Source organism: Vigna unguiculata, chromosome 1 (genome assembly GCF_037176805.1).
Source record: "Vigna unguiculata cultivar grain cowpea cultivar isolate G323 ecotype 2 chromosome 1, ASM3717680v1, whole genome shotgun sequence".
Classification (NCBI taxonomy): Eukaryota; Viridiplantae; Streptophyta; class Magnoliopsida; order Fabales; family Fabaceae; genus Vigna; species Vigna unguiculata.
In genome coordinates this window covers 27,845,584-27,867,332 of record NC_140792.1, presented here as the reverse complement: position 1 = coordinate 27,867,332, position 21,749 = coordinate 27,845,584, and the positions used below count along the sequence as shown (strand labels likewise).

At 34.7% G+C, this 21,749-nt stretch overlaps 1 protein-coding gene across 1 annotated transcript; it reads right to left on the bottom strand.

The window, feature by feature from the left end:
* Nucleotides 1–422: 422 nt before the first annotated feature.
* On the bottom strand, nt 423–1,538 carry LOC114178469 (uncharacterized). The gene has a single exon (XM_028064396.2). It carries the CDS (start codon nt 1,468–1,470, stop codon nt 601–603), a length of 870 nt encoding a protein of 289 aa, XP_027920197.1. The 5' UTR covers nt 1,471–1,538; the 3' UTR covers nt 423–600.
* Nucleotides 1,539–21,749: the final 20,211 nt, after the last annotated feature.

The following is a 21,749-nucleotide window of genomic DNA, read 5'->3' as shown; positions in this document are numbered from 1 at the left end:
TAATAATGAATGCAAACGAAGGTTAGAATTCATTCCCATAAACACTAAAGTATACTATTTAAATAAATACCATGAAATTCAAAAGATTACATGATCACATATACTTGGTGACTGAATGACTATTATCTTGAAAATGAGTCAAACATTTGATTGGTACATTATGACAAACTAGTTAAGTTGATTATAAATAAGTTAGAAAAGTATATGTAACATATTTTGATGCCATTTTACTGTTCATACAATGCCTCTTCTAGTTTTTAATGTTAGTGATTTTTTTTTAGTTTCTCGCTAATAGTATGATTAATTCACCTAACATTTTCATTTGGATTTATATTGATTAAGAAGTGCTTAAAGTTAGTAATTTTAAGTTAGGTCAATTAGGTAAAAACTCCTTTTCCCTCGGCCAACAAAACAACAATAAATAAATAAATAAAATTAAAATATTGACGACAAAGTTTACAACAAAATTTCCGTATATAAAATATGGAAAACCCTACAAAAAAGAGAAAATATAAAAAAATAAAAAAAAACTATACAACTACACGTTGTCAAAATAAACACCTCAGAAAAATTATGGCCTTTGAACCCTTCATTAGTCCATTACCACCTGCGTTCACTATACGGGCCTGGTAGCCATGGATGGGCCTCCGGCCCAAAATGAGGATAAGCATGCACCGCCGGAGGAGGCGGGGGAGGATATGGATACGCAACCGGCGGCGGCGGTGACGACGGTTGTGGGTAATTGAAATGAAACTCTCCGTACGACGGAAGCATAACCGGCGGCGGTGGAGCAGCTGCCGGATAGACGGGACACCCCACCGGCAACGCAACCGTTGGGTAGCAGCACGTGTTATCAATGTCGCACGTGGGATATTGTACCCTATTGGGAGCGCACGCGCAATCCTCCGGTGCCAGAACAGGGTACCCGGAGATTCTCCCTTGGAGAATCTGCGACGAGTGCATTCCGCTAACAATCCCACCCCAATTTCCAATCCCAATCCCAAACCCAATCAATTTGTACGAAAAATTGAAGACACCATTCGGCTTTCCCTCGGGGGATCGAACCTCATAGCTCACGATCCTCGCTGCGCCGGCGGCTCCGTCGCGGATCATATCGGAGAACGCCACGCGGCACTCGCCGACGATTTTATCGCCGAGGATGACGCCGTCGTGGCGGAACTCAAAGCAGAGGAAGAGATCATCGTAATCGGAGTGGCGCGGCGAGCGCGAAAGCTTCCCCAAATCGAAACGCGCGTAGTTGTTCCATTCGGGGTTGCTGCCATCGCCGTCGCTTTCTCTGTGCGTTAGGGTTCGCTGTCGCTGCCTCCGTTCCTCCGTCATTTCCCTCTTCGGATCCTCGCTGTCGATGAAGACGGTGGCGTAAACTGTGAGCTTTTGGAAAAAATTGAAGGCTCTGAGGTCCTTGCACGAGATGAGTTTCACCTCTATGGATCTTTGTTCTGGTTCCATTGTTTCGTGATTTTTTGGGGTTTAGAAAAATTTTAACGTTGGAATTAAAATTTGATGCGATCTTAGGTTTTATAGATGTATTTGTGCGCGTATTCAAGGAGAAACTTCGCGAGAAAACTAATGTTCAATGTTAAATTCGTTAACTGTCATGTCCCGTAGTAATCTTGAATGGAAGGTTCTCTCGGTGTTCCATTCACGTTAACAGTATGTGCTAATGTGCCGTGTCTGTCGTCCTGACATGCACGTGGATATTGTTAGATAAATGAAACAAATCAACAAATTACTTCATAAAATAAAAGCAAAGTGAGTATGTGTACCTTATAGGCGTGATAGATCAATCTAAAGATAATTTAAGTTTTGGAGGAAAAAACTAACTTAGCTAATTATTTATAGGAGAATGGTATAAAAAGCTTCAACAACAACCTTGTGATATGCTTTAAAGAGTTGTACCTTATGTCATTTTATATGGAAGAAAGGAAGGAGTTATTTTCCTTTCTTGACATGCGATTTGATAATTAGTTGGCAAAATTATATTGTTAAGTTATTGTTTTGCTAAAGATGGAATTATAGTTCAGAAAATAAATTAAATAAAATTAAAAATTCATATGATTTATTAACTTAATCTTTTTATAATAATTTAATTAATTTATATCATTTATTAGTGGCTGGTATTGATTAGTGAGAAAATTTTTTATCGCATAGTGTGAAAAATAATGAAAACACAATATGAAAATCAATTAATCTGATAATTATTTTTGTAATCTTAGCTTTATAGATTTTTCCTTCTTTAAGTAAATTTAACAAATATAACATTCAACTTTCGTGATAAATGGAAGTAATTATCTCACTAGGTTATATAGTTTTTTTACTTAAAGAGTGATAAAATCACACATCCTACTAACATCCTACTAGGTACTAGGTAGATAGTTGTGTCTGAGTTGACATAACAGTGACGAATCTTTGACTAATATTTTAAGGGTGTCAAAATTTTGGTTGAATTATCTTCTTGTATATTTTTTTGTCCAAAAATATCATGTTGTTCCTCTAATTTTTTTTAGTCTTAATTTGGTTTCGATTTTTTAAAAATTGATGCAATTTAATGCTTTCCGTTAAATTTCTTGAAGCGGAATAAGAATTTTTCATCAAAATAGACACTAGGATTATGTCAATTACACCAAGGAAACCATCATTATTCACAACTTCAATCCTAATGAAAAACCTTAATCCGGTTCAAGAAATTTAACAAAAAAAATAATAATAAATTGCATCATTTTTTTCAAAAATTGGACCATATTAAGACTATAAAAATATTTGAGGACCAATTTGATATTTTTAAACAAAAATAAGAACCAAAAACGTAATCTCATAATTTTTATATAAACTAGTAAAAATATTGTATTTACTTTTTTTATGATGATAAAAAATAATAAAATTATAATAATAATAATTATTATAATTATAATTATAAAATTAAATATAAATAATTTTTATAATTTTATTATAATTAATTTTCATTTATAAAAATTAAGTTTAAAAAAATAATCAAATAAAAATTAGTTAAATTAAATAAATAATAACTTAAAATATAATATTAATAAAATAATTAATTTTATTTAAAAAATATTTAAAAGATAAAATTAAAAAATAGATATAAAAAGAAAAAGAATTTTCCTTATATATAGATATAAATATATAAAAAAATTGAAAATATTAATTACATAAAATATATTAAAAATATTTTATTTTTAAAAAACATATTTAAATTATATATCAATATATAAATGTAAAAGAATTTGGGGGCCATGACCCCTTTTGTCATTACTAAGTACCGGCACTAGACATATAGTTGCCGAATATTTCAGTTTTATTTTAAATTTTAATAAATATTTGAATGAAACTTGATTTTGGTGTGAATCTCTTTAATAACCGATGGAGAATACATTTCTTACATTAGACTTAAGCTTCAAGAATATTCTTTAAGTTGATGTCAGCTTAAATAAAATCTTGTACTTATAATTTGGTCATCATTAATCACTTATTAGATATAATGGAATGATCTCCATGTTGTCATATTGTTATTGTTTGTCAGACAAAACACATGTATTTATCATATACACCTTTTTCATACTTTTAATGTATTAAGTGATTAATAAAAGTAATATAGGGTATGTATTTTATTTTATACCACATAGCTACGGTAAACAACTTTAATATATTAATTTAGTGATAGAGATTAACTTGGATCATAATCATAAGTACCAATTGAAACTTAATTTTTACTTTCAGAATTAGGTTTAAGGATTTTAAGAGGTATTTTGTTATTTGAATATCTAAGTTTAAAACTTATGGAAAAGCAACTTTTGAGTTTCCCATTTTCTCTTTAGTTCATTATGTATAGGTTTAATTACTTATATGGTACCTACTTTTGTAGGAATGTGTCAATTTGGTACCCGTTGTTAAAAAAATGTCAATTATGTCCCAACTTTTAAAAAGTGCCTCAATTAGGTTCTTTTAAAAAAAATAATTAACGCGGTTAACAGCACGCTACATGTCACTTTTTGGTTTTTCTAATTTTTAAATTGTTTTTTAATTTTTTTTTGCAAAATGTTTTTGTTGTCATATGTCAAGTCCCTGGTATGACACGTGGCAATGTTAGTGCCACATGGCAGGATAATGTCATGTGTGTCAAATGTCATTGTCCTTATTCCAATTTAGTTTCCATATATGTTTCATTGTTTCAATTTAGTCCCCACGTTTGTAAGCCCCTTTTTCAGCTTTATAAAGGTTTGGGTTTGGCCTTTTCGTAGGCCCAAGATCAGCCCTCCAGAGGACCCAATACCCCTTCGAGCTGACTCATTGTTCCCTTGTCACCTTTTCAGAAACAACTCCTTCCTCTCCTTCTCATATCTTTAGCAAAGTGCTCTGCTAGGGAACAATATTCTTTCATCTCCGAGCTAGCGAAATCCTTTTCACCTTCAAGTAAGTTGAACCTTAAGGTTTTGTGTTTGTTTTCCTCCTCTTTACACTGTTTAAGTGTGTTGGTCTGGTTAGGGTTTTGTCTCATACCCTGGTTTGTCTTCGTTCTATGTTTCAGCTCACTGCTCTAGCCCTTGGAGCTGACGTACTCCTTAGTTGTGGGTCTGTTGCGTCTTGTTAGCATCTAAGCAAGGTAAGGGAAACTAGGTTTTTCGTTTTTGGGGTATGTTGCTTGTTTCACTACTGTTTTATGCTTAAAATGATTTGAAAATGTTTGTGCTTGTGTGAGATCAAAAGTAAGATGTTTGGTTTGATTGTTTCTGGGTTGCATGCGTGGAACAGTGGGGGAGAACTGGTATTCTCGCCCAAGCGAGCTCGTCTCGCCTAGGCGAGAATAGCATAAGCTCGCCCAAGATTCTGCCTCGAGCGCTTGCTCAGGCGGCCAGTTCATGTTTTGAGCGACGCCCTGTCTCGCTCAGGCGAGAAGGCCTCACCCAAGCAAGAGTCCACAGCTTGAGCGAGGCAAGCTTCCTCGCCTGAGCAAGGCTCCTAGCTTGAGCGAGGCTGGTGCAGTGGTGCGTGCTGTCATTGTTTTCTTGACTGTTTGGATGATTTGTTGCATGTCTTGTCTAGATTATTCTTCCTAAACAAGATGTACGTGAATATGCTTGGGTGTTTGAATTTTATGAACGAAATTGGCATGCTTGGTATGAGATTGATCATGAAATTGTGGATTTGTGATGTTTTAACATGAGAAGTGGATGAATGAAATAAATGAGGTGGGAATTGTATGAGAAACATGATTCTGATTGTGAGATAGGCGTAATTCCATGAGTCTCGTGGGGAGATCTCATGGTGGTGTGTAGTGTATATATTAAGATAAGGATTCAAGTAAAGATCGTATCCTGAAACTCTAAAAGGTTAGTGAGTCTCAAGTAGAGCAAACTGACCTAAGTGGTGAGAGTAGCGGGAGGCCCTAGTCTTTGGCAGGATAATGGCCTTAGACGCTTAAAGGCTAACCTTGTGTGTGGTAGGGTGAAACCCATTGGCAATGGCTCTGTAGAGCAATAGAGGCCACCACAAGTGCACGCGTCTAGTGAATCTGATCTTAGTATATGTATCTGGATAATTGAGTCATAGTGTCTTGCTCGTTTGTTATAACATGATTCTTTGGCCCTACTGATTTGCATGCTTGGACTGTTTTATGTACTTATTTGCTATAATATGTTAAATTTAAATTACACTAGCTTACCCTTTCATTTCATGTTTGTGTTTGTCTTATTTCCTTCTTGCGATGATCACCTTTCGGTGGGGCAAATGAGAGGGATGTTCAAGGTGGATCTGGGAGTAGCAGCGGTGCAGCTTAGATTATTCTATCTCGATGGCTCTTAGGAGCAGTTTCACGACCATGAGGCCTTTTGTAATAGTTGCCTTAGTGGCAACCCCTTTTGCAAAACTGTTGAACCTTTTTAGATTACGTTTTTGGCTAGACCATTGTGGTATGCCTAAGTTTCTATTCCTGTACTCTCTTGGATGACTGTAACAGTTAACTTTCTTATGTTCCCTGTTCATCTGATTGCTCCTTTAGTATTATAATTTTGTGATGCTTTATTGAGTAGATTTATTCTATTAAATGGGATGTCACAACTTTTGTGTCTTTGATTCAATTTTGTCCTAATTTTTGTAATAATTGAAATATATTTTTTAATCTATTTTTTTATAAGATTAAAACTAATTAAGTATAAATATTTTTACAAAAATTAAGTACTGATATTTACATTAAAATTTAGTGGTACAAAAATATTATACTAATAGAAAAATATAATTACCCATTTTTTTTTTCAAAATAGAATAATATTGTCTCTCTCCAATTTCAGACCAAATTTATTATTTGTATAAATGTTATACTAATATTTTTTTATTAAAAATGACTTTTTAACATATTACACTATTGTATATTATTAACCCATATTTTGTTAATGTATTCTTTGACCACTAAATTTTAAAATATAAATATCAGTACTTAATTTTGTAAAAATATTTATATTTAATTAGTTTTAATCTTATAAAAAATGGATTATAAAAATATTTTTCAATCATTAAAAAAAAATTGGGATAAAATTAAATCAAAGGCACAAAAGTGGGGACTAAATTAAAACAATAAGACATATATGAGGACTAAATTGAAATCACAACAATGACATTTGACAAATGTGGCACTATCCTGCCATGTGGCATTCACATTGTCACGTGTCACACTAAGGATTTGACACGTGGCAACAAAAAAAATTTGCAAAAAAATAAAATAAAAATTAAAAAAGAAATTAAAAAAGTTAGAGAGTGACATGTGGCGTGCCACTAACGGTGTTAATTATATTTGTCTGAAAAGAACCTAATTGGGGCACTTTTCAAAAGTTAGAAAATAATTGACACTTTTTTAAGAGCGAGTACCAAATTGAGACACCCCTACCAAAGTGGATACCATCCGAATGATTAACCCAGTATACATGAATTATAGGATTAGTCATAAACACAAAAATTATATATACATACATATATATATATATATATATATATATATATATATATATATATTCCTAAAAATTTAAATTTTAAATTGCTAATGGAAATTTTTTGATGGTATTTAATTCAAATTAGAGTTATGAGTTCTATTCAAGAATAGTAATTGTGTGATCCTATGTTCAATTCAATATGTAACTGAAAGAGTTTTAGAAGAAAAAACCAATTCCGCATACAGAACATTGAAATATTAACATTGAAAATGCAAAAAATCAAATACCAACCAATAATGAATTAAAAATAAATAAATAAATTGAAAACTAGAAAGTTATGAAGTAATGATGTGCGAAAATATTAAATAGAAAGATTACAAAATAAAGAGATTATGAAACAATTAGAATATGAAATTTCTAAGGCTCACTCTAATTGTTGTCCTACTTTTAAAGGGCCTACTCTAATCACTTTGGTCTAAGGCTGACCTATAAGGTGTTCAAACCCCTAAACTTGCCCTAACCATCTCATTCACTTCACTTTTCAGAAAACAACTCTCTCCCTCTTTTAGAACTACACTTGTGCTCTGCTAGGGTTTGGTCCCAAATCTTGGTCAAGCTAGCTCAAGCATTTTTCTGCTTCATGTAAGTTGTTCTAACCTATGCTCTTTCTTTTCTAGTTGATTTTTGCGGTTCCAACTAGGGCTAACCGTAGTAATCTGTCCTTGCTCTGGTGTCCTTGTTTTCGACTCACTAAAATGTCCTAGGAGCTGTGGTACTTCTCTGCTCATACTCAAAACCCTCACAGTAGCTCTTCCAAGTAAGGGAAGTTAGGGTTTCACGTTTTCAAGTCATATATGTTTGTTGTAGCTTCGTTTTCGTGTTTAAAATGCATGAATACTATTGTAATTGCTTGGAATGTTGATAAATGTTGATTGGGTCTTGAATGCTTGACTGTTGCACGAGTGAATAGTGGTGAGCTCTGGTTTTCTCGCCCAAGCGAGCGTGTCTCGCCTAGGCGAGACTAACAGAGGCTCGCCCAGGTTTTCTGCTCGAGTTGTCGCTTAGGCGATGAGCCTTCATTTTGAGCGAGGTGTGGTCTCGCTCAGGCGAGGAGGTCTCGCCTAAGCGAGAAATCGCAGAAAGAAACTATTCCCACTCTTCGAGCCCTCACTTAGGCGAAAGGAGTTCGCCTGAGCGAGAGAAACCTCTCGCCTAAGCGAGGCCTTTGAGCCTGAGCGAGAACTGAGTGAGAATGTGCCAAGGTCCTGTTTTCTTCTCTGTTCTTGGATGTTTGCCTCATGTTTGGTTAAATTACTATGTTAAAGCATGAAATGAGTGATTTTTCATGTATTGAATGATTTATGGGCTGTAATTGATGAGTTTGGCATGATCTTGGCATGTAACATGAATGTGATGGTTGGTTATAAATGTTGACATGGAATTGGTATGTATAATGACTTTATGTTGGTTGGAGAAACATGATGTTGGTATGGTTAGGACGTAATTCCACGAAGGTTTCGTGGTGGTGCCTCATTGGTCAGGACGTAATTCCACGATGGTTGTGTGGTGGTGCCTTATGGTCAGGACGTAATTCCATGACCCCTGTTAGTGGGAGCTCATGGTGGTGTCTCATATTTAGGACATAATTTCACAAAGTTCGTGGTGGTGCCTTATTATATAATTTAGTAAGGATTCAAGTAAGGATTGCATCCTGGCACTCTAAAGAGTCAGTTAGTCTCACGTAGAACGTACTGACTCAAGTGGTGAGAGTAGTAGGAGGTCCTAGTCTTTCGCATGATAACGACCTTAGATGTTTGTAAGCTAACCTTGTGAGTGGTAGGGTGAAACCCATTGACAATTGGCTCTGAAGAGGAGTAGAGACCACCACAAGTGCAAGCATCCCGTGAATCCGACTAATTATATGTATCCGGATAATCATGTCTTGTGTCTTGTTTGCGAGTCATCACATGCTTGGTTGATGTATGTATCTTTGGCTATAAAATTGTATGCAATTGTATGATAAAACGTTTTTCCACTTTAGCTTACCCTTTATGCTTGTTTGTATGTTCTGTGTGTGGCTTTCTCTTTTTGCGATGATCATCAATTTATTGATGGGAGCATATGCGAGAACTCCCCGCAGTGGTCAGGTTGATGGAGATTCCGCTGCTTAGCTTGTTTCGGGTCGAATCCTCTTATTTTCGAGTTTCCCTTTTTGGGCTTAGGCCTATGTATTATCTGCTCTCTAAGCATTTATTTTGAATATTGTCGAACTATTTCTCTATCTTGTTATTGGCATCGTGGTGTGCCTTAGTATTTCATTTTAAGTATCTTGGATATCTGTAAGGAGTGACTTTATATTCCGCAACTTTGTTCTTTATATTATCTTGTATAATATTCCATTTGATTATGTTATTATTTAAAGGGAACATTACAAATTTGAAGTAGAACTGAATTATAATGTTGAGTTTGAAAGTTTTCCAAATGTAAAAGAAAAAAGGAAGTATGGAAAGTAGAGAAAAAACTAAGGGATTTTAAAAGGTAAATATCAAACATATATGTTTCAAAAAAAAATGTAAAACTAGACACTAAGTGATTGTACAAATTCCTATATATGATATACATACTACAAATGTTTTACAAGGCCCATGGAAAAAGCTCAGTCATTTTTTAGTTTGTTTTTTAATAACTTTTTTATATTTGTAGTAGAATTTCACTCAATGAAATGGGACTTGTTGAGTAACATGTTCGTGAAGTTGGTTATTACTCTGGACTATATTTACTGAGAAAAAATAGATTTGTTGGGTGAACTAATAGCTTATTCTCTTAATTTTAATCATGAGTCGTTCATTGAACGAATAGGCCCTCACCGAGAAAGATACAATTAAAATTTGTATTAGTAATTATTAATGATTCATTGAACAGATTCTAGTTCGTTGAGTGAATTTATTATTGCATGAAAATTCTTTAAATATATTTGTGTCTTGATCAATATTGGTGAAAATATGCATGATTAAAATCTAGGGCCAACAGGATGATGAATTCTCTTAGAAAAAAATTAATAGATACTTTATTATCGTCTATTATGAAAAACTATTAGAAAAATCTCAGAAAAAACATAACCTTTTAATTGGATTTGAGGTTGTAAGTTGATTACATTACATATAGTGAAGACATTAACAATATTTAATGTTTATATTTGGACTACCTTTAATTAAATGTCTTAAATGTGAAAATTTAGTTTCACTTTCTAAAATACTTTTATTTTCCATTATGATACAAATTTAAAATCTTATTAATTATTATTTCTATAAACAGAGAATACGTATGAAAATTTTATTTGGTCCAACAAGGGATGACCTTACTTCAAAATATTTTTATTCATAATGAAAAATTGCAGGTTCAAGGTTCACTCTATAAAAAGCTATAAAAAGATTGTGTGTATGTTTAATATTTTTTGGTTATGAAATTTAAATATTTATTTAGCATTTAATGAAGTTGTATACGTCGTTAAGAGTACATGTTAGTGTGAGAGACTATACTTGATACATTTAAATTTAAATGTTATACAACGAGTAAAATAGTATAAACTATATATTAATAAGGTAGACTATCACATGAATTCTATTTAACAGGAAAAAAAATTATATTTATATAAACTTACTATGTCTAAATTATTTTTAAATAGTGAAATAAAAATTATGCTTAGGATCATACATGCATTTAAACAAATACTTTTAAAAATTTATTATATCCAATCCTCTTTTAAACGTAGACTTTTGTTTTTAATATTAAGTATCTTATACAATCAGGTGGAACTTGAACAAAAATTTTAGGAAACCAGAGGCGGAGTATAACAAAAATTTTAGGAATCAGAGGCGGAGCATCAGAGGAGTAGGGAGGGGCCTAGGCCGTCCCGCAAATATCTTTTATTTTTTTCAAAATTATATATCCATTTTTTGACTTTTTAAAAATTTAAAAAATTTTAAAATTATAAATAGTATATTTTAGAAATTGATGATAATTAAATTGTGTCTTTTTATTTCTTTTATAAAATACAACATTTAATGTTAATAAATAATAAAACATAAAATCCAATATAATAAAAAAATATTTAGGTTTAATTAGTCTTCTAGTATATGTTTTCGTCTAAAAATATCAAATTACGACTAAAAAATTGCGACTAAATTGAAACTAAAAAAACTGGAAGATCAACTTACATTTTTGGAAACAATAACCAAAAAAGTAATTAAACCAAACATTTATTAAAATATTTTTTTATTTTCTTCTGTCATTGCCTTTTTAATTTTTGACAAAATTGTACTTATCCCTCACTATCATATGTTTTGTTTTAAGAGAAATGAAGTTAGACACATACTTATTATGTTTGCTCTCATTTCTCATATGTTTCCTTCATTTCTCGAAGAAAAAAAAAATGTAACTCTCTCTTGTCTTACTTGATTATGAAATATTAATTTAATAGTTATTAAAATGATTTTTTATCTCATTAGCCTTTTGTATACTTATTTTTTATGATTATAGAAGAAAAAAAAATGTATTATATGTTTTTTAATAATCGATTTTTAATTGTGACCTGATTATAATATATTTTTCTTCTGATACTTATGTCTCTCCATGTTTTATTAGATTGTGATAAATTATTTTTTAATATATTTTTAAAAAAAACCATATTGATGAAGACTAGAATAATGGATTTATTTTGTAGAAGTAGTAAAAGGGAAGCTACACGTAAAGATGAAAACAAGTTAAATTATACTTCTTCACATTTTTTAAAGTATTTAAAACATTATACTAATAATTCAATCTAACGATCCAATTGTTTTATAGAAGAGTCATTTTTTAAAGTGTGTTGAAATAATTATTAAAATTTATGTTAGAGTAATTATTAAGTCTAAAATAGGGAGTTGTGTGTTGGGAACTACTTCCAACTGTATTTATAAGTCTAGTGCACTCTATGAGTTGTACCTAGGTATTTAGGGTAGTCTTTTGATCTTTCATCTTCCATTGTATCAGTTTTTATCATTATAAATAGAAGATTATGAGAGGGATCTAAAAAGACCCTCCAATTGTGTATTATCCTTTTATTTTCACATGGTATAAGAGCAGGTGGTTTATGTTTCGTCGTGTTTGTGTTGCTCGCCAGCGGCCACTGGCCGGCGGTGGTTGCCGGAGTCAAATCTTTCAAAGACTTATGTCTGAAGTATTTCAATGTGCATCCTGTTCTCTTAATCTCAGTTCTGTCCACTACATTTTCATTAATGTCCATCGTTTGCTGCTGTTTGCCGCCGCCTTCTGCCTCCGGCCACCTGCCAGTGGCTTTCCATCACTATCTAAAGCTACCCACTCTCTTTTTTTAACAATTCAACAATGTGAACCATTGTTCACTATTAGTGCACCTCTGTCCGCCGTCTTCCGCCATCGCCGGCGGCGCCAGCCGCTGTCGACTACCGTCGCAGTTTCGTTCGGCGACCACCAGATCAGGGTCGCCTCTTCGAGCGACGTCCAACCCCGCCGGGATCAAAGCCAGATTCGTCTCCACGCGTCGTCACGCATGTCAGTTCTTCACGTCGCTGTTGAGTGGTCCGATGTTCTTCATGTCATGGTCGTACGACTCGTCGGAGCAAGCTGAGTCCATATATTCCCTTGGTTCTTGGTTTCGAAGTCATTTGGTGGGTGTCCTAAGTTTTTCCTCTTTCTTGAAACCCTATGATTTCTTGTTTATTGCGTTTCTGCAATATATCTTTTTCTCTGCTCGCAACACGCTATTGCCTCCAGTCTAAGGTGTTGTTGCAGTCTCATTTTGTTCGAAGTCATTTGGTGGATCTCCCTGTTTTCTCCTTATCCTAATGTCACTGCAAATTTGAGTCTATTGTCACTGTTGATAGCAAACAGGTGTGTCACTGGTAACAGCTTCAATGCCTGAGCCATCATCTTTTTCCTCGCAGCTCCTTCGTTCTGCCTCTCCATTTTTTTTATCACGCCCTCAAGAATATTTTCACAACCAAAGTTATAGGTTGAAGGTTGCTCATAGCGTGAGGGGGAGTCTGTTTCTGGTCTGTTTCTGGTCTATTCCAGTGATTTGGGAAATTTGTCAAGCCTACAGGGAATAGCTTATTTGTCTCAAGCCTGGCTGCTGGTAAATGCCCCAATCTAGGTTGAAACCTCACTCGTGAATAAACTCCCTTAGTTGCTCGAAAGCAGTTGGAAGAATTAATATTCCAAAATCGAATTTCATTTTCTCCGTCGCAGTAGCAGAAGAGTTCAGTCTTCTTAGGATGGAAATCAAGAGACACTATAGCTGAAGAGTGCCCACTATATTCTTGTACACATCGGACTGTTCTCTGTCTTAAAAGTGTCCATGTTCCAGAAGACAACCTTCATGACATCTCCAGCACTGGCAAGCCACTTTCCATCTGAAGAAAAGTGACAACAAGTAACTTTGATGTTCCTCGATCTTATGCTACTAACTTCTGCAAAGGTGAAACCCTTTGAAGACTCTTTTTGTTGCTCAGCTGGGCTTTGTTTCACTGCTCCATAGACATTTCCACCATCTCCACCATCATTTGACAGAAAGGATTCTACATTATCATCTAAGGCATCAACATTATTATTTGTCTTAAGCTTGGCTGTTGGAATTTAGTCTATTTGGCATTGTCCACGCCGTTCGAAAATGGCAATCTAGTCTGCCGTAGTTGTCGTTGTCAGCCACTGTAGGCCACCATCCATTATTGATGGTAATCTTGTCTAGCCGCAGTTTATCGCTGTCCACCACTGTTGGCTGCCATTTATCGTTGATGATAATCTTCTCTGTCGCAATCTGTTGCTGTTTGCCACTGTTGGCCACCATATGTCGTTGATGGCAATCTTCTGGGACTGATTCATCCTAATTGAAGTTATGTGGTTGTGCACCTCCATTTAATATTATTCTCCATAGTTGTTGTTAGCTGATTACTGCTCTCTATCTGCTGCCAGCCAAGATGATATCCACTGGCCATTGTCAAATGGCAGTGCAGTAACCTTCTTTGTCACTGAAACATCTCCAAATATTTTGTGAAGCAAGATGTCTACTTTGCAGTTTGTGCTCAAATCTCTACCAATGGAGTTACGTGGACTTAATTGTTCTTTTGGTTTTGATAGCTACTCTTGAAGTCCATTATAATGTGCTGACAAAAGGACTTGGATTGAGTTTATCTATTCCAAGCTTGGGACATACAATATGTATGCTCCAGCTTGAGGGGGGAGTGTTGAAATAATTATTAAATTTATGTTAGAGTAATTATTAAGTCTAAAATAGGGAGTTGTGTGTTGGGAACTACTTCCAGCTGTATTTATAAGTCTAGTGCACTCTATGAGTTGTACCTAAGTATTTAGGGTAGTCTTTTGATCTTTCATCTTCCATTGTATCAGTATTTATCATTATAAATAGAAGGTTATGAGAGGGATCTAAAAAGACCCTCCAATTGTGTATTATCCTTTTATTTTCACAAAGTGTTATACTAATGGTCCAATCAAACAATCAAAAAATTATATTATTGTGGCGCCTCCAAAACTCTTGGTCAAGATCCGCAACGGTAGGGGACCAAATTATATTTGTTATATATAAATTTTTTTAATTAAAAAAATTCATTTCTTTACGTCATTTTCTCTATTCAAAACAAACACTCATGATAATAGAATCCAAACAATATGACAATAATATATATGAAAGAGTAACATAAAGTTTATCATTAACAATAATATATTAAAAAAAACAAAAGTTACATTTAGTCAGAGTGCTCATCTATGCTCTTTCAATGACTTAAAATCTTCAATAATTGAATCATAACTGAAGCTAGTTACAATATTCCTTTCAATATAAATTATCATAGTGCTTGCTAAAAATCCAGCCTCCATCTTTTAGTGGCGAATACTCTAACCATGAAGGAAATAAGTTAAACCATGTGTAGGGATGGCAAAATGGACCGGGCCCGACGGGCCGGCCCGCCAGCCCGACAAAAAAAAACATGGGCCGGGTCAAGAAATTCAACCCGCCAACCCCATACAGCCCGGCCCGTCAAGCTCGCTGGCCCGTCGGGCCAACCCGTGGGTCAAAACGGGCCAGCCCGCGGCCCGTACCACTTAATTAAAAAAATCCCACGTGCATATTTCAACATCCCTCACACTCACACACTCTGTCTGCGCTCCCCACCCACCCACCCAATCTCTCCCTCCACGCACTCTCTCTCTGCGATTTCCATTCTCTGCGCTCGCTTCTCTTCCACTGACGTCGCCGCTGGCCACCGCGAAACACACAGGCCACCACGTCGTCGTCGCTAACCATACCCGCTTCTCTTCTCCTCCACCTTGACATCCACCACGACATTGGCTATTTCGAGAAAACAGCGTCCACGACCACCGCGAGAACAGCGGAACCACCGTCAGACTGCGATTGGCGGACAATTCCGACCGCCACGACCACCGCGAAGACAGGTATGTTCCTAATTTGAGTTGTGGTTCCATTTCTCCCGATTTGTAACCTAAATTCCCAATTTTGTTAACCCTAAATTTCTGATTTTGTGATTTCCGACCACCACGACCCATTCTGTGAATCATGAATCGTAATTGTTGTTGCTGCTGCCGTTAATGGATGTTCATCGTTAAATCTTCCCCAATTTCAATTTGCGTAGCTGCTGCCGCTTATTTGGATTGGAGCAATATTCAGGTAACCATGTGTTGGACTGGACTGCTGTATAATGGTGTAATTGTGTTGCTATTTTGATGAATTATTCACCACCCTTGTTAGACTAGAAAGGCTTGGATACAAACCTCAGTGTGATTATCCTTTTGATTTTCTGTTATTTATCCCTTGGTTTATTTGAACTATACACGATGACAGATATGTTGGTAGCTAACTGCAATGTGATCCCTGCAATAACTTACCGTTTTGAATTAAATGGATATAGGTGGGTCGTAAGAGTAATAGTGCAGGGTTACTTTATGATTTGTGAGGTGACTTGAATGAATCAAGTTTTGCTATACTCAAATTTACTATCTTTTTAAGGAATTCCATATTCATATGTCTATTGATGGTGTTATGTTGTTGTACAAGCCCTGATTTGAGTGACTCGGTTATTTGAGTGACTAATAATGTGTATGGAGGTTGATCTTGCTGAATTTTCTCGAATTTGATTTTTAGTGACATGTATTTGATTTTTTGAATCACTTTTAAAGATGAACATTATTTGTGGGGTAGTCTGTTAGAGTTTTCCTTATATTACTGAGTTTTGTTATTCTATTTGTTTTGTTTGTGTTAGGATTTAGTGAACCAGATTTAATATCACGGATGAGCATGAGTCTAATATTAGTCCTCCTCCAAGTAAAGATCATGAAACTGAAAATGTGTGTACTGAGTCTGAGAATGTTGATGCAGTTGAAGAGGATATGGATGATAGTGTAAAACTTAGAGAATCCTCTTGTAGTAAGAAAAGTGAGAAGTCAAGAACTTCTGATGTATGGAAATATTTTACAAGGGTTGGGGTTGATGATGACGGAAAAGAGAGGGCAAAGTGTAATGGGTGCAACAAAAAATATGTTATTGGTAGTAAAAACTATGGCACATCTCATTTGAAGCGTCACATGGAGAAATGTAGTAAACTTAAATTTGAAGATGTTAGGCAAATGATAGTGGATGGGCAAGGAAAGTTAAAAGCTAGAAGAATAGATCCAATGATTTCCCGTGAGTTGTGTGCCAATTTAATTATCCAACACGGTTTACCTTTCAACTTTGTTGAGTATGAAGCTCTTAGAATTTGGATAAGCTATATCAATCCTGATGCATGTTTAGTTTCTAGAAATACAATAAAGAGTGATGTCATGAAAATACATATGAAAGAAAAAACATGCTAAAGGAGGAGTTCGGGAAAATCAGAAATAGGATTTGTTTGACATCCGATTTGTGGACTTCTATAACTGGTGAGGGATATATTGTTCTGACAGCACATTATGTTAACACAAATTGGAAATTGTGCTCTAAAATTTTGAACTTTTGCCACTTCCCTCCACCTCACACTGGCTTTGAGCTGTCAAAGAAAATAAATGGATTTTTCCATGATTGGGGAATTGAGAAAAGAGTTTTTTCTTTGACTTTGGATAATGCATCTTCTAATGATGTTCTAATCAGAACTTTAAAAAGTGAGCTTCGTTTGCAAAATTCTTTGGTATGTGATGGTGAGTTTATGCATATTCGTTGTTGTGCACACATTCTTAACTTGATTGTGCAAGAAGGACTAAAAGCTCTTGGTGATTCATTAGATCATATTAGGGAGAGCATAAAGTATATGAAGGGTTCTGAAAGTAGGATGATGAAGTTTAAACAATGCATTGAAAAATTAGGGGACATTGATGCAAAAATTGCTTTGTGTGTAGATGTTTCTACAAGGTGGAACTCTACTTTTTTTATGCTTGAAAGTGCCCTCAAATATAAACGAGTGTTTGCAAGTTTGCACTTGGTTGATGAGAATTATAAGTATTGTCTGTGTGATGAGAAATGGAAAAGAGTGAAAAAAATCTGTGTTTTCTTAGTGCCCTTTTATGAGATTACAAATATGATTTCTGCCACAAGCTACCCTACATCAAACTTGTACTTTTTACAAGTGTGGACCATCCAAACCCATTTACTGGAAAGCTTAAAAGATGAAGATGAAGTTATCAGAGATATGGCTGAAAGGATGTTGGTAAAGTTTGATAAATACTGGGATGAATATAGCACTGTCCTTGCATTTGGGGCAATTTTAGACCCAAGGATGAAGTTGGAAACATTGGGCTATTGCTATGAGAAGATAGATCCTCTGACATGGGAAGCAAAGTTAGAGAAGATTAAAGAAAAATTGTACAAGTTATTCTCTGAATATTGCTCCAAGAATGACACTTCCAATCCCCTAAAGCGTAAGCATAGTGATATGTCAACAACATCATCCTCAATTGATTCTATCAAGTCCAATGCACTTCATGTAAGTCATATTACTTTCTAGTACATAAATTACTATGCATAAACTTATTGATTAAACTATGATTATGGTTTTTATGTTAGGAATTAAAACAACGCAAGATTCAAGCTTCTGTTAATAGGGAAAGAACTAACTTGACATATACTTGGATGAGCCAACATTGGATGCTGATATTACTGAAAGTATGGATGCTCTTGAATGGTGGAAGAGTAATAGTCAACGTTTCTCAGATTTGTCAATCATGGCTAGGGACTTGTTGAGCATCCCAATCACTACTGTTGCATCTGAATCTGCTTTCAACATTGGTTCAAGGATCTTGAATAAGTATAGAAGTCGTCTATTGTCAAAACATGTTGAAGCAATTATTTGTACTAGCAGCTGGATGCATGGGTTTCGTGAATATGGTAACTCCTGAATTTTCAATTCTGACTTAAATATTTTCAATAATATTTTCAATAATAATTCCATGTATTTTTTAAGATGATGATGATGATGACAATGGAATAACTGAGGGGAGTACTTCTAAGGCTGCATCTAATAACCCTGGCACTAAATTGGATATTGATGAAAATTGAAGGTGAGTAACTTTGTTCATATAAATTACAGATACATTGTTTGTTGATAATAAGTACTGCCACTGGTTCATATTTAGATGTGTGTATTGTACTCTGCATGTTTCAAACTAGGATTGAGTTGTTTGGCATTAACTTAAATTGAAAGCAAGCCTATACAATTTCTGCCACTGGTTCATAACGATGTGATAAAAAAAATTAGTTGTCTGTCATCTCATGATCTGTTCTTCCCGTTGCTGCCACAACTGTTTCTTATACTTCCCATCTCCACCTTCATTTCATTCGATTTAACTCACATGCCATGTTGACTTTCAATTTTCTTCATCTGGGAACTGGGTATTAATTTTTATGCCACTCATTTGTTTGTTTTAAGTTCACACTGCAGCACATGTATTAATTTTTATGCACGTCTATTTTTATGTGTAATCTGCTGCTATTATGCTAGTCTTAAATGCTTCTTTTTTTTTGTGTAGTTGCTTGCACTTTGGTTATGCTCCATGCCGAATGATGTTCTGATTCAGACATGTTATTGATGCTGCAATAGTGACCTTGATGACTTGCAGTTGCAGAGAGCAAAACGTCATTTACATATGTTTTTAATCATTTCAATTTGTTTGGACTTTCATGATGCTCCTCTTTTTAGGTTACATTAAATCATGGACTATTGTATTAATGCAGACCACCCTGACTATTATAGTCACTACTGCTGGTAGATTTATATATTGTAGGGTTATTTGTTTTGTGATCATTTTCTTGTCTGAATGAACCCGCCTGATGCTTAACTGAATCAGTTATGTTATTATATATTGCATTACAGGGCTGTTTTTGTGTTGTGATAATTTTCTTGTTTAATAGATCATTGTTGTTGTACAGATGAGAAAAAAATTCAAAATTAAAATCTGATTGGGCCACAAATTATACAGATCAGAAAAAACTGGCGGGCCAGACCGCCAGCCCGCCAGCCCGCGGGCCGGGCCCAGAAATGTAGCCCGTTTTACCATATCGGGCCAGCCCGGCCCGACCCGTTTGATACGGGTCAAAATCGGGCCGGGTCAAAACGGGTCGGGCTGGCCCGTTTTGACACCCCTAACCATGTGTACTGAAATCTACTTGGATGATCATCTTTACCAGACAATGGATAATTTTCTAGATGCATTTGATATGGACCCCATTTTAGATAATCATCAATTTGATTAGGTGGGTATTGCCAAATTTGAAGGCGTTTCTCGGATCATGTTCTAAAGCATTTTCAAATTCATTATATGTAATTTTAGGAACCTTAGAGAGTTAATTTTTGTTTTCTTCAATTTTTTTATTCTCATGAAGTTTCTCAATTTTAGATGACATAGATGCATTTTTTTCATCTTCATCACAAGCCTTCCTCTAGAAAAAAGAACCAATTCTTTTACTTTTTACCATATTTCTTCTAATATAAATTTGTCACCTCTCACATATTTACAAAAAGATAAAATTATGAATACCCCAAATTAAATCTTAAAAGCAAGACTCAATATTTTAAGAAAACTAATAACTTCTAAATGATTAGCTTCTCTTACCTTAGAGTAGATTCCTAATCTTGCTCTTCCCTTACACAACTTCAAAGCCTAAAATAGTTTTATCTACACAAAGAAGAGTTTGATCAATCGTTAGAGCATGATTTTATGATCTCTAACAGATATAGATATGTCTAGAGCATAGAAAAGTCACATACAAGAGGAAAACATATTGCTTCGAAAAAAAAGGGTAAAAAATGAACTTACTCAAAAGAAGAAATTGTTCGGTCCAAAATGTTCCTTAACTCCTCAATTTTGCCGTAGTGCAAATTGATTTTGAAAATAATAAGGAATTGATGGTGAAAATTGAGATGGAAATAAAAGGAGAGAAAAAGATAGAGGTACAGAAAAGAGAGAAATTGTACCTGATCGGAACTATTTTAGTATGGAACCAGACGATATCAAGAACCCTATGTTGATCCTCCCTCCGCTCCTCTTCAAACTCTCCCTAGGTCTAGTTACTGCGTGAACTTTGAGGGTGGGGTACCTGTAGGCACTATAATACTTAAGTCAAATAATGATTCGATATGAGATGAATGTAGGAAAGTGAGAAAAGCATACCTCTTTGTAGCTGCTAGACCCTAATTTATATTATTCATTTTGTAATCCTGTCATTATTATCCGCGTCCCGCTTGTATTCGATGATCAACTCTTTCCTTTTTGACTAGGATTGTGCGTTCTTTCCTTTCTGACTGAGATTGTGTGCACCTTGTATATGATCAGTTCTTTCCTTTCTTACTAGGATGGTGTGCTTCCTGTTTGTATTTGTACAACATCCTCCTTACCAAGCTTGACCAATATTGGGTCGAGATATACCCGGCCAAGCAATGGGTCGAGATATACCCGACCTCTACACCATGTCAGCCCATTTCTTCCTGCGCTTGTTGGGTTTCCTTTCTTCTCCCTGAGGCCGGGATGTGGTCGGCCTTTCCATAGCGAGATGGGCTAGGATGTAGTCGGCCTTTCCATAGCAAGATGGGCTAGGATGTAGTCGGCCTGTCCCCTATACATAAACCAAATAAAGAAGTATAAGAAATTATAATATAGAGAGAAAACGTGATTTTTAAATTTTAAAAAAATTCAAACTAAACTAATATAAATAAAGTAATAATATATAAATATTTTTTAAAATATATAGAAAAATTGTTGGAGGAGTCATGGCTCCTCCTATCAAATGTATGGTCCGCCATTGAAGATGATGTGTATAATGATACAAATATTTAAATAATTATTGAACCATATAAAGGTAGTGTAAACAAATAAGATTGTTTATTATTCAAAAATAAAAATGGACTTTTAGTAAATATACAGAAGATATAAAAAGATACATACAATTATATCTAAGAAACGTGTGTATTTGTGTGTGTGGTTTGTAGTGTGCAACCATGTGTGTGTGTGCGTGTGTTTGTGTGGGGGGACATGTGTCTTTGTGTAGGCGTGTGTATGTGTGTGTATGTGCATATAAAATGTGTATGTGTGTGTGAAAAAAAGATTAATTATATTAACATCCATAGCACAACAATCATTTACATCTCAATTATATTAACATCCATAGCACAACAATCATTTACCATCATACGAAAAAAAAATATTAATAAGAAAAAGAAATACAAAAAAAAAATAAAGGTCATACCAAACCCATGTAACAAAACGTGATAAAAA

Excerpts from the sequence above, each read along its gene's own strand:
- LOC114178469 (XM_028064396.2), bottom strand. The coding sequence starts at position 1,470 with ATGGAACCAGAACAAAGATCCATAGAGGTGAAACTCATCTCGTGCAAG.